The sequence below is a fragment of the Nicotiana tomentosiformis genome, chromosome 8 (genome assembly GCF_000390325.3).
Source record: "Nicotiana tomentosiformis chromosome 8, ASM39032v3, whole genome shotgun sequence".
Taxonomy (NCBI): Eukaryota; Viridiplantae; Streptophyta; class Magnoliopsida; order Solanales; family Solanaceae; genus Nicotiana; species Nicotiana tomentosiformis.
In genome coordinates this window covers 96,660,794-96,678,756 of record NC_090819.1, presented here as the reverse complement: position 1 = coordinate 96,678,756, position 17,963 = coordinate 96,660,794, and the positions used below count along the sequence as shown (strand labels likewise).

Below are 17,963 nucleotides of genomic sequence, written 5' to 3'. Positions count from 1 at the left end.
TGCTCCACCAGCCAAAACAACCGCATACCCTGCTCCGACATCCGCTCCTATTTTCATAGCCCCTCCGTGAGCTACCCTTCATAGATCTTCTAGTGAAACCACGTTCCAAGCTCCAGATACCCAATATTATGTTTCGGGACCAACTTTCAAAGTCGCGGATCCTTATTCCCATGCCCCTCACTTTGACCCTCCTGTCGAAACTGAGAAACCATCCCGGAATATGGAGCAGGACGAGATGTTCAGGAAAGTGAAGAGTCTAGAGCAATCTTTGAAGAACATGCAAGGGATAGGAAGCCAAGTAAGTGTGGCTTACAAGGATTTATGCTTATTTCCGGATGTCCAACTGCCCGCTGGGTTCAAGATGCCCAAGTTTGACCCGTACGATGTACATGGAGATCCCGTGGCCCATTTGAGAGGCTTTTGCAGCAATATGAGGGGCGCCGGTGGGAAAGATGAATTATTAATGGCGTATTTCAGTCAGAGTCTGAGTGGGGCAGCTTTAGAATAGTACACCCGCCAAGACACTAGCAGGTGGTACACATGGGATGACTTGGCTCAGGCCTTTGCTCGGCACTTTCAGTACAATTTAGACATTGTCCCGGATTGCCTATCTTTGACCAAGGTAGAGAAGAGGCCTAATGAAAGCTTTAGGGAATATGGTTTCAGATGGAGAGAACAAGCTGCACGAGTCTACCCTTCGATGGAAGAAGATGAGATGGTCGAGTACTTTCTTCAAGCTCTAGAGCCCACTTAATTTGGCCATTTGATCTCAGCCATAGGTAAGTCCTTCAACGATGTGGTAAAGATGGGAGGAATGGTGGAAGAGGGACTCAAGTCAAGCAAGATCATGAGCTACTCTGCCATAAAAGCAACCACACAAGCAATTCAAAGTGGCACTGGAAGCATGTTAGGCAAAAAGAAGAAAGAAGATGTCGCTATGTTTGTCTCTGGATCATGGCGTGGCCCAAGGGGTCCGCCTCACCAGTACACCCAAACTCAACCCCGGCCTCAAACCTACACCCAAGCTCCATATAATCCATCCCAGCATTATTTCCCACCACAAGACCCTCGATATTCTGTCGAGCTACCCCAATACCATGTTCACCACGCACAGTCATATGCTCCACCCCCTCCTTACCCGCAATGGCGTGCTCCAACTCCACAAAATCCTTATACACCCCCACAACCATACCAAAACCCTAATGGTCCAAGTTTTCGACCAAGGCCAGATTACAGAAAAGAGAGGCAACAACGGAAAGAAACCTTTACCCCTCTTGGAGAGTCCTATACCAGTTTGTTTCAGAGGTTGAGGCAGTTGGACGTTTTGAGGCCGATTGAGCCCAAGATACCAAATCCGCCTCCATGGAACCTTGATTACTCCCTTAGATGTGCATATTGTTCTGATGCTCCGGGGCACGACATGGAGAAGTGCTGGCATTTCAAGAGGGCGATCCAAGAGCTTATTGATACAAATCAAATTGTGGTCCAGAGCCCGGAGGCGCCAAACATCAACCAAAATCCTTTGCCGGCCCATGCAGAGACACATATGATCAAGATAGTTCATAAGGATGGGGAGCCCAAAAACTCTTCCAAGTCTGTCATGATGATCCGGGCTAGCGAAAGTAATCCAATCAAAGCTCTAGATTCTGCAAAAGCAATGTCCTTGACGGTTAAAGGGGTATCGGAGAAGCCAAGCACGCTCAACGTGAAGCCTTCTGTATTGGTTGTGAAAGGGCCTCCGGTTGATGTTGAAGCGAACCAGGAGAGGCAAAAAGTGGTTGTGCCAGGGGTCCCGGGCAAGCCTGTCATAATCGTGGAAGGGGCTCGTGTTACCCCCGTTATTATTAAGCCAGTGACCCAGTTACCAATGGTTGATACAAAGGCCGTCCCGTGGAATTACAAACAGGTGATAGTGACATACAAAGGGAAAGAAGTAGAGGAAGAAGTCAATGAAATCGGATGACTGACTCGTTCTGGAAGATGTTTTACCCCAGAAGAACTGAGGAAAACCAAGCCATTCAAGGACGGCCACCTCCCAGTAAGAAAGCCGGTCACCGAAGAAGAGGCTGAGGAATTCCTGAAAAAGATGAAAATGCAAGACTATTCCATTGTAGAACAGTTGAGGAAAACACCAGCTCAGATCTCTCTTCTGTCTTTGCTGATACATTCAGATGAACACCGCAAAGCCTTGATGAAGATTTTGAACGAGGCCCATGTTCCTGATAAGATCACGGTGAACCACTTGAAAAAGATTGCTAACAAGATTTTCGAAGCAAACAGGATCACTTTCTCAGATGATGAACTCCCTATAGAGGGTACAGAACACTATCGAGCTCTTTATCTCACAGTGAAGTGCGAGGATTCTGCTGTCTCAAGGGTACTGATGGATAACGGTTCTAGTGCAAATATTTGCCCTCTGTCCACTTTGCAAAAGTTGAAGATTGGCACTGAAAGGATCCACATTAATAATGTATGCGTTCGAAGCTTCGATGGAGGAGGAAAAGATTCTGTCGGTGATATAATGCTCAATTTGTCAATAGGGTCGGTTGAGTTCACTATGGAGTTCTAAGTGCTAGATGTGGCTGTCTCTTATAACTTGTTGTTGGGCAGGCCCTGGATCCACGCTGCCAAGGCAATCCCGTCTTCTCTGCATCAAATGGTAAAGTTCGAATGGGACAGATAGGAAATAGTTGTGCACGGTGATGAGAACTTATCTGCTTACAATGACACAATCGTTCCATTTATTGAAGTTTAAGATGATAAAGGGCCTTGGGTTTACCAAATGTTCAAAACAGTGTCTGTCGAGAAAATTCCCGAAGGAGAATGCACTCCAGGTCCGAAGATACCATCCGCATCCGTCATGGTAGCAAATGAAATGTTGAAGAATAGTTTTCTGCCGGGCAAAGGTATGGGTTCATCTTTGCAGGGTATTGTGCATCCGGTGTGTCCACGTGAAAGTTTTGGTACATTTGGTTTGGGATTCACACTCACAGGGAAGGACGTGAGAAGAGCTAAAAGTTTGAAAGGAAAGGCATGGTCACTCCCTAAACCTGTTCCACATATCTCCAAGTCTTTCGTCAAGTCAGGGGTCGCCAAACGCCCAATATCAGTGGTCCCAAAACCTGTGGTCGACTTTGATGAAGATCTGATCAAGAGGTTCCAGAGTCTATTTGACGAGGTTAATATGGTCGAAATTGGGGAAGGTTCCAGTAATGCCAATGTGCAGCTTGTTGGGCCAAATGTAAAGCTTAGCAATTGGAAAGCTACTCCTCTCCCCATCCGGAAGGAGTTTTGGTAGTTTGCTTTGTTTTCCTTTCTGTCATCTGGGTTATTCCAGGGTTGTAATCCAGATTTTTCTTAAGTTTTTGCTTGTTTCAATGTACAAACCCTTCTATCCTTTTATTTTCAATGAAATACAATTTCCAGTTTTCCATTAATCCTGATAGCGTTTCATTTTTATTTCTTGCTTTTTCTCTCTGTACAGTTCTTTTTATGTTGGTTTCAATGACATGACATGCACGAGGAATTTTCAGCCAAATCTTAAAAGTCGATCTAATTCTGAAATAACGATCCAAGAAGTAGAGGGTGATGATGAAACAGAATATGATGAAGCAGCGACATTTGAGGAAGTCAGTAGAGAACTAAAACACTTCGAAGAAAAATCCAAGCCTAATTTGAATGAAACTGAAGCAATCAATTTAGGAGAGCAAGATAATCTCAGGGAAACCAAGATAAGTGTGCATCTGGAACCATAAATCGAGGAAGAAATAATCAAAGCACTGTTTGAATATAAAGTTATTTTTGCATGGTCGTATGACGACATGTCAGGTTTGAGCACTGATTTGGTAGTTCATAAATTGCCAACTGATCCGGCATTCCCTCCAGTCAAGCAAAAGTTAAGGAAGTTTAAGACTGACATGAGTGTGAAGATCAAAGAAGAAATTACAAAGCAGCTTGACGCAAAGGTCATTCGGGTCACTCGATATCCCACTTGGCTAGCTAATATTGTGCCAGTACCAAAGAAGGATGGTAAGACCAGAGTCTGTGTTGATTATCGTGATCTCAATAAGGCAAGTCCAAAAGATAACTTTCCATTGCCGAACATCCATATTCTGATCGACAATTGTGCCAAGCACGAGTTTGGGTCTTTTGTGGATTGCTACACAGGATATCACCAGATCCTGATGGATGAGGAAGAGGCAGAAAAGACAGCATTCATCACACCATGGGGGACATACTGCTACCGGGTAATGCCATTTGGTTTAAAGAATGCTGGGGCAACTTACATGAGGGCAATGACTACCATATTTCATGACATGATACACAAGGAAATTGAGGTTTATGTAGATGATGTGATCATAAAGTCAAAGAAGCAGTCCGACCATGTTGGAGACTTGAGAAAGTTTTTCCAAAGGCTCCGCAGGTACAACCTCAAGCTCAATCCGGCAAAATGTGCATTTGGTGTCCCGTCCGGGAAACTGTTGGGATTCATAGTCAGTCGACGCGGTATTGAGTTGGACCCATCAAAGATCAAAGCCATCCAAGAATTACCACCGCCAAAGAACAAAACCGAGGTAATGAGCCTTCTCGGAAGGTTAAACTACATCAGCAGGTTTATTGCTCAACTCACGACAACTTGTGAGCCCATTTTTAAGTTGCTGAAGAAGAATGCTGCGGTTAAGTAGACTGATGAGTGTCAGGAAGCATTTGATAAGATCAAGAGTTACCTGTCAAACCCACCTGTGCTGGTCCCGCCAGAACCTGGGAGACCTTTAATTCTCTATTTGACGGTATTGGATAATTCTTTCGGTTGTGTGTTGGGTCAACACGACATCACGGGCAAGAAAGAGCGAGCCATTTATTATCTCAGCAAGAAGTTCACTCCTTATGAGGTTAAGTATACTCTTCTTGAAAGGACATGTTGCGCCCTGACTTGGGTGGCACAAAAGTTAAAGCATTATCTGTCATCCTACACTACTTACCTCATTTCTCGCATTGGATACTTTAAAGTATATCTTTTAGAAGCCTATGCCCACAGGAAGATTGGCAAAGTTGCAGATTATACTCACAAAGTTTGACATCATCTATGTGACTCGGACCGCGATGAAAGCCCAAGCCCTGGCCGATCACTTGGCCGAGAATTCGGTGGATGAAGAATATGAGCCACTGAAGACTTATTTTCCTGATGAAAAAGTGATGTATGTTGACGAGGCTGATCATGATGAAAAGCCAGGTTGGAAACTCTTCTTTGATGGAGCTGCTAACATGAAAGGTGTCGGAATAGGGGTTGTACTCATTTCTGAAACAAGGCATCACTACCCCGTAACAGCTCAAATTCGATTTTATTGCACTAACAACATGGCTGAATACGAGGCATGCATTCTGGGATTGAGGCTAGCTATAGACATGGGAGTTCAAGAAATATTGGTTTTGGGAGATTCAGATTTGTTAGTTCACCAGATTTAGGGAGAATGGGAGACTCGGGATTTGAAGCTCATACCGTATCGACAATGTCTGCATGATCTTTGTCAATGATTCAGGTCGGTAGAATTCAGGCATATTCCTAGGATTTATAATGAGATTGCTGATGCCCTGGCTACTCTGGCGTCAATGTTGCACCATCCAGATAAGGCTTACGTCGACCCTCTGCAAATCCAAATCCGTGAGCAGCATGCCTATTGCAATGTGGTTGAGGAGGAACTTGATGGCGAGCCTTGGTTCCATGATGTGAAGGAATACATCAAATCAGGGGTATATCCAGCACATGCCAAGGGCGATCAAAAGAGAACCATTCGACATCTGGCTAGCGGATTTTTCTTAAGTGGGGGAATATTGTACAAGAGAACTCCAGATCTAGGATTAATAAGGTGTATAGATGCTAAACAAGCCTCGACTATCATGGCCGAAGTGCATTCCGGGGTTTGCAGGCCACATATGAGTGGGTATGTCTTGGCGAAGAAGATTCTTCGAGCAGGTTATTATTGGCTCACCATGGAACGTGATTGCATTAGCTTTGTTCGCAAATGTCATCAATGCCAGGTGCACGGTGATTTGATTCATTCCCCGCCATCTGAGCTGCACACAATGTCGGCACCTTGGCCCTTTGTTGCTTGGGGCATGGATGTCATTGGACCGATTGAGCCGGCAGCGTCAAACGGACATAGGTTTATTCTGGTGGCCATTGATTACTTTACCAAGTGGGTCGAAGCTGTAACTTTCAAGTCCGTGACCAAGAAGGCGGTGGTAGATTTTGTTCATTCAAATATCATTTGCCGGTGCGGAATTCCCAAGGTAATCATCACAGATAATGCTTCCAACCTCAACAGTCATTTGATGAAAGAGGTTTGCCAACAGTTCAAGATCATGCATTGAAACTCCACTCCGTATCATCCTAAGGCAAATGGAGCTGTTGAGGCTGCTAACAAGAACATAAAGAAGATACTTGGTAAGATGGCGCAAGGTACTAGGCAATGGCATAAAAAGTTACCTTTTGCTTTATTGGGTTATCGCACTACTGTTCGCACTTCAATAGGCGCAACTCCCTATTTGCTGGTATATGGAACCGAGGCAGTTATACCTGCGGAAGTTGAGATTCCATCCCTGCGGATCATTGTTGAAGCTGAAATTGATGATGATGAGTGGGTCAAAACCCGGCTAGAGCAATTGAGTTTGATTGATGAAAAAAGATTGGCGGCAGTATGCCATGGTCAACTGTATCAGAGAAGAATGGCAAGAGCATACAACAAGAAGGTGCGTCCCCGAAAATTTGAGGTGGGTCAGCTGGTATTGAAACGCATCCTTCCACATCAGGCTGAAGCTAAAGGCAAGTTCGCCCCAAACTGGAAGGGGCCGTTCATTGTGACAAAGGTGTTGCCCAATGGTGCTTTGTATTTAACAGAGATAGAAGGTAAATGTGTGGATATGGCTATCAATTCTGATGCAGTCAAGAGATATTATGTATGATTTCTTTGCTTATCTTCGATCGCATTTTGTACTAGGCATGTTCAAAGTTGAAATGACGGAGGTATTTTATTCTGCTATCCCAAACACTTTTATCATTTGTTACCCCTTTTGAGACTTATTTATTTTCTTTCATACCCCTCTTTTGGAATCAGAAGCAGAGTTAGAAATATAAAAGAAAAAAAAAAAAGAAAAAGAAAAAAAAAATGAAAAAAAAAGAAGAAAAAATCTCCACTAAATCATCCCACTTATTCAAGTCCTGTAGCTAGTTGTAAAAGGACCACAGTTCACCTTTCTCATGCGTTTTTTGTATTATCTTTCAATGACGGAGGGTTTTGGCACAAACCCTACCAAATACATCAACATCCGAATGTGAAACTCGTGAAGGTGAGGGATGAGAAAACCCTACCAATACCAATACTTAAATCTTGTGTGATGATTGAACATGCTCAATTAATTACAATGAAAAGCAGCAGTCGACTCAATAATGCAAAGCATGATTTTCGTCGATAGTACTGTTACTATCTCTGTTGATCAGTGTCAAAGCGTGATTTTGCACGTTTTTGTTTTTTGTCTCAATTTAGGTGACAGACGTTTAATTGATACTAAATTAAAGAAAGAAAGAAATATTTTAAAAATTTATAGTTTAATACAAGTCATAAAATTTGTGTTACTTTTAATAATCTCATTTATGGTAATAACAAATTTAAAGTTAATTATTTTTTAATTTAAACATATAGTCCTTAAATTTTTCGGAATATGTTAAACAGAAAATGTGTATCACATAAATTAAAATAAAATAAATACAACACATTACAACAAGTTGAGGAGTCAGCTGATTAATGGGAGCCAGTATAGCACACTGCACGCCCACTTTTTCACAACCCCCCAGAAATTTAATCATTCTAGCAAAGAGCAGTCCAATTGGCAAAGAAAATCAATGCCATTTCTGCACTGCTAGTACGTAAGTGGGGGTTTCAGTTAGTTTGACTATGCATGCAATATTAATATTTGATGTCACACTATTATCAAAGTTGTGTAGTTTAACGGATTCAATTTATATGATATAATTTGATTTAATGTCATTGAGCACCACGTACTACCGAATCAACTAATCTTAGAATACACACGTTGTACGTGTACCCCACATTAATAAATATCACGCGTGTATTCCGTGTCAAAGTTACCATCTTTAAAAAAAAATACATAAATATAATGCAAATTTCTGAAAATAATAAATGCGGACCCTATTTAGGAAAGGTGTCTTATTATGATTTTTTGTGTTGTCTACAATTGCTGCAATTTCTTTCTCTCTCTATCTATATATTGAACTATTTATTAGTAGGCAAAAAGACGAGTTTAAAGAATTTTTCCAAGATTTTATATCATTGAGCACCACTGAACCAACTAATCTTAGAATACACGTGTTGTACCCCACATTAATAAATACCACACGTGTATCCCATGTCAAAGTTACCATCTTTGAAAAACAAATACATAAATATAGTGCAAATTTCTGAAAATAATTAATGCGGACCCTATTTAGGAAAGGTGTCTTTATTATGATTTTTTGTGCTGTCTACAATTGCTGCAATTTCTTTCTCTCTCTATCTCTCCCTTTTTCTATTCTCCTCTATATTCTTAATTAATTTTTTTGTTATTTTTTTTAGCTGTTGAGTATAATTTTAAATATTGTGCAAAAAATGGAGAGAAACATATTATTTGAGTAGAAATTAAAATGTTTTTAATTGTTTATTAAATATTTTTTTGAAATATTTATTATTTTATTAATAATTTAGCTAATTCAATAAAGGAAGAATAATTTTCTTTTCTTTTAAAAGAAAGCCTATCAACATCGTGTTTGGAATTTTTTTAATAGTGTAAATAGATTGAATAAAATTCATAAAAATGAAGATACTTACAAGAGTAAATTAATTATGAAGACAAAAAATATAACTAAAGACAACGGATAGTTATGGATAGGAATTCTCGAAAAAATATCCCAAAACAAAAAACAAATGAGAGACAAATATCATAATTTTAGTGGACTATATTCACTGAAAAATATAAATGTTTACCCACATAAACGGATAACAATTGAATTTATATGTGGTTTTAAGGATATGTGGATTAATTCAATACGAGTGATTAATAGTGTTAGATTAAACATATGCAAAACGTAATAGATGACCAAACCAATGATAAGGGTGATTCCGAGCTTGACTCGATGAAGAACCTGCCCTCGATTCCAAGCTTATATTTATGAAGAATTTAAGAACAAGAAATAAGAGTTTTGAACAACAAAGAGAACTGAAATAAATTGCCTTGATATGGGTGTTACAATGTGTGGCCTGAATAACAATCTTTCCCCTTTATATAGTAAGAGTATTTACCCTAAGTACAATTCTAATAAAGGTAAAGATCTTATGTTTCGCTAATCACTGATTTTTTGCCGATACGGGCCGAGATTCACGTAGTGATATCCGGTTGGGCACGGACTTCACGATCCTCTGTTAGTTGTATGTAGCTGTTTGATAGTACCCTCCAATGTCTTAATCCTCGAGCCGGACCCAGAGGACATGGCCCCGATACCCCCGAGGGCAGATGTTTTGCCCGAGACCCAATACGAGGATTCTTTACTCTGACTCCGAGTCATTACGGTCACGTTTCTGCTCCGTTTTGCTTATCGAAAAATCGAGGTGTTTAGTGACCCGATCTTACCCGTATACGATAAACATACACAATGTTAATACTTAATCGGATAATTTCATTGGGGAGAGCTAAAGTCATTCTAATCGTAAGCAAAAGCAGTTACCGTCTTGCTTCATTGATTCAGTCGATGATCTCATGTATCAGACTTTCTCGAAGTGTGGTGCAAGGATTTGCAGCACCAAAGATTTCATTCTTCGATATCCGGGGTTACGATTCTCGAATTGAAACTCTAATTATATTTATCCTATTAGTGTCTACAACAAGTGGTTGAAAAAAAATACTGCTGTTTGGTCTTCAAATTAACAAAGTCATCCTTACCATAGAAATAAATTATAATTTTTTTTTAAATCCAAAATACATACATCAAGAACAAAATGTAGAATATATAGAAATGACATGATTTAACAATCGAGAATTAAAAATTTACCATAATGCTATCTCCAAGTACTCCTAATAATGTGACAACTCTTCTGCGACTAATCATGAAATATGTGGAATACATAGTGTAAAATAAACTGTTAAAATATTACAAAAGTTACAATAACAACAACAACAACAACAACCCAGTATAATCCCACTAGTGGGGTTTGGGGAGGGTAGTTTGTACGCAGATCTAACCCCTACCCTGGGTAGAGAGGCTGTTTCCGATAGACCCCCGGCTCCCTCCCTCAAATAACTCCCCACCTTGCTCTTGGGGTGACTCAAACTCACAACATTTTGGTTGGAAGTGGAGGGTGCTCACCACTAGTTAATGACAGTATAATTTAAAATTTTCAGAAATATTGAGCCGAATTTAAAATTAAATTACCAATGAAGGAATGTATATCAGTATATGTATTACCTTTAATCGCTGGAGTTTAAAACATGAGCCTTTTTATGAAGTTATTAATGTGGCAGAAATTAATTAAATGTTGAGATTATGTGGTAATATTCCATAGGAATCAAATGGTTTGGGTGTGAAGAAAAGTTTCAATAGCATCGTAATTGTGGGAAAAGGTGATTTAAGGTTATTTCCTTTAAAATTTAGGCAAAAGCCAGTCGTATTAAACCTAAAAAATAATCCCAATGGAATTAGTATTAAAGGACTACTAAAACGGGAAGGGAATAGAAACTCTAAACTAAATAATATGACCTTTTGGATCAAAGTCCTAAATATTAGGTAAATAATTATTTGTCAATATAGATAAAGAAAGATATTAAATTCCTTAATATTAGAAACTAATACATAGTTCAATAAGGAAAAATTTAATAGTAAAAAATTTAGGTAATTTTAAATCCTAAATATTTGGAAAACAATTAAAATTTTCAATTTTGTCCACCGTAAAAGTTATTTTAAAGTATAAAACAGACAAAAATATTTTGTTAAGCAGTATCGTACTTTTAATATAGTATAGATAGATAGATTACCTCTTTGCAATTGTGACTTCGTAATATTCTCAATCTGCCCCTTAAGAATGCAAAGCAACTTTCAATTGTTATAAATTGGAGGAACCAAAAGAAGTGAGATGCGCAAAACCTTCATCTCTTTGAGACCATTCTAATTGCCAATAATTTCAGATAGAATGGAATTTGAAAAGGTACGTAATACTCATGCTCAAATTTTTTCTATAGTATTTTCTTGTATACTCAAGTTCAATGACGACCCAACTCACTAGTATTATATATTTTATGATAAATTTATTTATTAACCGCATACTCATTCTTTCATGTCAAATCATAAAACATATTTTTAATTGAAGTTTCTTCTTTTGTGGTTATGAGATAGGAATTTGACTTAATGGTTGTCCCAACAAAAGGTGAAATCAACGCGCCATCGCCATCGCCACCGCGGAAGAATTTGAGTCTCAGTGTTGTAGAACCTGATGAAAAAGATATTAAAATATCTTCGCATAAATTGGACAGAATTGTGACTCAATATTTAGAGACATTGTCTCATCGGAAAAAATATCATTTAGGTAAGTATATGTTCAGTGGCTTTTTCAATAAATACAGTCATCAAATTTAACTTTTATACACAATTTTAATAAAATAAAATTAAAAAGACTAGTATGCTAAGGTCTATAGATTGTAAGGCTAAATATCTTTGGATAAACCCGAGATCAACAAGTATAGCAGTATAGCTGCATGAAGTACGATAAAGTTCTTTTCTATCCCTTCCGAAAGGATAGCACATATATCCACAGAAAAGAGACTCTAAATCATAATTTGGGTAAGAGCTTATTCTGCACATGTTTCTAATATGTTGTTTTCTTTTTGTATACCCTTTGTGCTAATTGGGAGGGTAAGAAAGAGAGCATGTTGAAATTTTCTTTTGTACAGTATTTTTATAAAATACACTATTTTCTTTTTCTTTTTCTTTTTTTCTTTCCTCTTGTTTTTCTTTCCTCCAGTTTCGTTAGTTATAAACTTGGCCTGAAATTAGTTTTGGCATTCTCCATATTCTTCCACGAGATCGAGTTGCAGATTTTATTCTTTCCTATCTCCACATTTCACTACACTTTATAGAGGATTACTGCTATTTTTAATCTCTTCAGGTACCACTTTTAAGCTTTCAATTGCAATTGCTTCTCATAAAAAGGAATGATAAAATCTAGTCCCAAGATCAACTTCTGATTAAACCCAGAAGAAACCCACGAAAGTTTTTTTTGTGATTTGACCACCCACACAACAGAATCGTGATGTCGACATTTATTGAGAAAATTTTATTTGTTGAAGCAAAATTTTGAAATATGCATTGAGTTATTTTGGTTATCATTATCATATTAAAATTATTTCTCGGGTTCGGTTAAATTGAACAACTTATATTATATAGCTACTTTTGTATCGTGAATGTGCTGGAAAGATGGATTGAGGTAGAAATGAATGTGGGAAAAGAAGTTGATGGGAACAAAAACAAAAAAAAATATATGGTAGTGGCATTTCAGGTTGATATTAATTTCATTTTAAAAAAAGGATGATCCCCACAAAAAATAGGTGTGTAGTTGAAAATTCGGCCATAGTATAAAGGGGGTACTTATGCCTTTTTTCCATTAAAAAAATATAAATTATTAGTTAATTTCATACATATTCCAAAATTAATTTCACAACGAGAACTAGAGAAACTATTTCAAGAATAATGTAAAAAAAAAAAACTTTTTAGTTATACGTGTTCTCGAAATATTTAAACTTAGCCTCTTTAAATTGGTTTCCTTACAGGTTATCCAATTAATGTATGTTACGAGCATCATGCTGCTTTAGCTCCACTTTTGCAATTCTACTTGAACAATTGTGGAGATCCCTTCACTGAGAACACTATCGATTTCCATTCAAAAGATTTTGAAGTTGCTGTTTTAGATTGGTTTGCACAACTCTGGGAAATTGAGAAGGATGAATATTGGGGATACATTACCAATGGTGGCACAGAGGGAAATCTTCATGGCCTTTTAATTGGGTAGGTAATTTACTTTCCCCATCTCCATTGATGGACAAAGTTTAATTTCTTCTACTTCCAATTCAAGAGTATTTGAAATTAAGATGAAGGAGCAAGACGAGGAATTCTTTTGATTGCCGATTCCATCTTGATCTGATCCTACAAATACTTAAAAAATGTGGTTATTCCAATGATAAGTATTACATCCATTGTGACGCTGCACTATATGGGCTAATTATCCCATTTATCCAACATGTAAGATTAATTTAATCCATTATGTTCTTTAAATAAGAAACTTTCCATATATCTAGGGAACAAACAAAAAATGACCTAGCTAGTTCTCTATTGTATTTGACAACAGGCGAAAACAATTACCTTCAAGAAGTCAGTAGGCAGTGTTTCAATTTCAGGCCACAAATTCTTGGGATGTCCAATGCCTTGTGGCATTCAGATGACAAGGAAAAGTTACATTAGTAGTCTCTCAACAAAAATCGAGTATATTGCTTCCACTGATGCTACAATTTCTGGTAGTCGAAATGGCTTGGCACCAATACTCTTATGGTACAGTTTATGCATGAAAGGTCGTACCGGATTGCAACAAGATGCCAAAATGTGCATCGAAAATGCCCGATATTTGAAAGGCCAACTTCATAAAGCAGGAATTAGCGCTATGCTTAATGAGTTTAGCATTATCGTTGTCTTTGAACGACCTAATGACCATAAGTTCATTCGCCAATGGCAACTATCTTGCACAAGAGATATGACACATGCTGTGGTTATGCCATGCATCACAAGAGAAACGATAGACAATTTCTTTAAGGATTTAATGCATGAGAGGGAAAAATGGTACCGGGTTGGAACAACTGTGCCTCCTTGCCTAGCAGATGATATTGCTTCTCAAAACTGTCTTTGCTGCTGTCACAAGATGTGTCATTGAATTCCGTAGAAGAAAAGACTTGGAACGGTCGAGTATGCTTTTATGCAGAGGTGGCTCAATAAAATTGGTGATCAAACGCCAAACATTTAATAAATAGAAGACCTTAAATTTATTTATTTATAATCTTTTGAGAAATAAAGTTGATCTTCCTCTTGAGTTTCATTATCATCTTATTCAACTAAAATGGGACTTGTTCATATGTAGAACACTCTCCCATATTGTCTGATTAATTATTTGTTGTTAGTTAAATTTTTATCAAGAGCACCTCTTAGGAATATATAAAAGTTTCAATTCTCTTCTTTTTTTTCTTTTCGAATTTTGAGTTAATCTCATTGATATTTTCTGGTTAACTTATTTGAATTCTAATATACAACAAAGGATAGTATTTACTTTTGAAAGAAAAATTGTGAAACAATAACAAATTTCATATTAACAAATATATATATATATATATATATATATATATATATATATATATATATATATATATATATATATATATATATATATATAGAAAGTTAAGAGCAATCGAAGTTGATTATGGAAGTTGATAACTTAATAATTGAATTTTTTGTTAAAAAATATTCTTTTACGTGAGAGAGTTTGGCATTTCACATTACCTTCTCCTTTTTAGTAGGATAGAGGGGCGGGCAACTATCTATTGAGTATGGGATCCTGCGCCACTAATCATAGGTGATTTCTCAAGTATATGAAAACTTTTACGCTCTTTTTCTATATCTATTTATAACTATATATCTATCTATATTTATATTATTAATAAAAAATAAATGTTCTATATTAAATGCCGAATGAAAAAAACATACTTGAAATGTTGATCGATTTTTATACCCCTAGTTATTTATATTAATGTTCACACAAAGTCATGTGAAAAGGACAAAACTAGAAATACCACACACTAGGATAAAGAGTTGTAAAAGGATATGACCGTAAACGAAGTAGAAAATGATATGAATTTGCATTGCATTCTAATCTCAATCAAAGTTCCAACTATATGTCCTACCTATTCTTGAAGTTCAAAATTATGCCAATTTCGTATGAATAGGAAAGCCACCTATTACCAGTATATGAAGGGTTATACAACTCTGAAACCATTTATTCGCACCTGAGAATTGGGACTATAAGAAAGCTTCAAACCTTAGATATGTGACTAGCTAGCAGGTCGCAAAGCTCATCATTAGAGGGTTATGCTTATAAGTAGTGAGTTTGCTTTTATTATTAGTATCAATTTGGGAGTTGATTTTGTTCTAATTTGGTTCTTTTTGTTAGGATTTTAAGCTTGTGTAGCTTAAAAAGAGTGAATGAGAAATGGATGGAAAATGAAATATTTGAGTTTCCCTTGGGAAAGGGACATTGTCCCATATCGGAGGAAGAAAAGGCTTTTGATGGGTATATATATAATTGCTCTTCTTCTAGCTCTTAAAGAGTTAAGAAAAAGGCAAGCCTCGTGCCGTCGTCGTCGTCGCTCGGCTTCGGCTTCGGCTAGGCCCGTTTTCTTTCCCGGATTATTTTAAATACATTTTTTCCTGAAATATTTCAAACACCCCTTTTCAACAGCCATGGCTGTTTCTGAAAGGTTGCAAACCTTATCAGAAACAATGCCAGCAACTCTATAAATAGAGTTTGAATCCCAGAATCTTTACTTACGAAATTTTCTGAGCTTCTTCTTCTTCTTCTGCACAATATTTTTCAGTGTGTTTTACGACCATTGAGTGGTTCGCAGTTCATCAGAGTTTTTGGTACCAATACACTGGTGAGTTAAATCGTTCTATCTTGGGAGGATATATTCCAGCACCTCGGGTACTTGAGGGGAATAATTTCCTTAAGGACACACTGTGTATTCAGTGGGCTCGATTTATTCCTATACTATTTTTTTAGAATTTATTTCGTTAAACAAGTATTACTAAATTTCTGTTTTGTTTTTCCAGAAAGTTTAATTGTTTATTACAGCAATACAAAAAATTATAACATTCTTAAGGAAATTATTTTATTATATTCTGTATTTTGTTTGTGGAGATTAAAACCTGTGTGGTTTTCTACTCCTTCTGAATTTTACTATTCTGATTTGAAGATATAAAAAACTTCATCAGTGTATTGAAATTCATAAAAACGATTTGAAGAACATAAAAACTTCATCATTTTTCTGTGAAACAGTATATAAAAACTTCGGTTTTATTTATTATACATACTGTTTTTGTTAATAACAGTATTGTTCATTGTTCTGATTTTGCCATTAATTGAACTCTTCTGTTGTTTATAGTGAGAAATGGCAATTGATAACGAAAATTCTTCTACGACTATTGCGGCAACGACGATAGCCTCGTCAAGCCGGACTGTTGTTCCACCGGCAGAGAAATCGGGAAAATTTTCCGGAGCCAACTTCAAAGGATGGCAGCAAAGGGTGTCCTTCTGACTTACCACACTTGGTATGCAGAAATTCACTAGTGAAGAACCTCCAGTGCATACTGCGGACATGCCGGACAACGAGAAATTCATGATTGTTGAGGCGTGGAAGCAGGCAGATTTTCTTTGCAAAGGCTATATCTTAAGCACTTTAGAGGATGACTTGTACAATGTGTACAGTGCGATGAATACTTCGAAAGAATTATGGGAGCACTTGAGAAGAAGTACAAGACTGAAGATGCATGCTTGAAGAAGTTCGTGGTTGCCAAGTTTCTAGACTATAAAATGATAGACAGTAAAACTGTTGGAACCCAAGTTCAGGAGCTTCAACTTATTTTTCATGACCTTATTGCTGAAGGTATGGTCGTGAATGAAGCATTTCAAGTGGCTGCAATGATTGAAAAATTGCCTCCTTCGTGGAGAGATTTCAAGAACTATCTTAAGCACAAACGCAAAGAAATAAAGTTGGAAGATCTTGTGATTCGTCTCAAGATTGAGGAAGACAACAAAACAGCCGAGAAGAAGTCTCGTGGAAATTCAACGATCATGGGAGCTAATATCGTTGAGGAGACTGCTCCAAAAAGTAAGAAGAGAAAGAGGTCTTCTAGACAGACTAAGGAGCAGAACAAAAAGAAATTCAAGGGCAGCTGCTACAATTGTGGAAAAATCGATCACAAAGCCCCTTATTGTCGTCTCCCGAAAAAGTATAAGAAGAAGGGACAGGCCAGCATAGTGGAGAAGAATGATGACATTGATGATCTGTGTGCAATGCTTTCGGAATGCAACCTAGTTGGAAATCCGAAGGAGTGGTGGATTGACTCTGGAGCCACTCGACATGTTTGTGCTGTCAAGGAAGCATTTGCGACTTACTCTACTGCTGGTCCCGAAGAAGAGCTTTCCATGGAAAATACTGCAACAGCCAAGATTGAAGGTTATGAGAAAATATTCCTGAAGATGACTTCCGGCAAGGTGTTAACGCTCAACAACGTTCTTCATGTTCCTACGATTAGGAAGTATTTAGTTTCTACTTCTTTGCTTGTTAAGAATGGATTCAAATATGTATTTGTTTCTGATAAAGTTGTTGTAAGCAAGAATGAAATGTATGTTGGAAAGGGCTACCTCACAGAGGGCCTCTTCAAACTAAATGTAATGGTTATTGACAGTATGAATAAAATTGCAGCTTTTCTTATTTATTGGAGTCAAATGATTTATGGCATATTCGTTTAGGACATGTCAATTACAAAACCTTGCGGAGGTTAATTAATTTAGAAGTGTTGCCTAAATTCGAGTGTAATAAATTAAAATGTCAAATATGTGTTGAGTCTAAGTTTGTAAAACATCCTTATAAGTCTATTGAAAGGAATTCAAATCCTTTAGACTTAATTCATACTGACATTTGTGATATGAAGTCAACACCATCTCGAGGTGGGAAAAAGTATTTTATTACTTTTATTGACGACTGCACTCGATATTGTTATATTTATTTGCTTAATAGTAAGGATGAAGCAATTGAAGCATTTAAGC

The 17,963-nt window shown here is 37.4% G+C and overlaps 1 protein-coding gene across 1 annotated transcript; it reads left to right on the top strand.

The window, feature by feature from the left end:
- The first annotated feature begins 13,132 nt into the window (after positions 1–13,132).
- On the top strand, positions 13,133–14,180 carry LOC138897859 (histidine decarboxylase-like). Its single transcript, XM_070183879.1, has 3 exons — positions 13,133–13,141; positions 13,199–13,336; positions 13,443–14,180. Exons 1-3 carry the CDS (start codon positions 13,133–13,135, stop codon positions 14,016–14,018), a joined length of 723 nt encoding a protein of 240 aa, XP_070039980.1. The 3' UTR covers positions 14,019–14,180.
- The last annotated feature ends 3,783 nt before the right edge of the window (positions 14,181–17,963 follow it).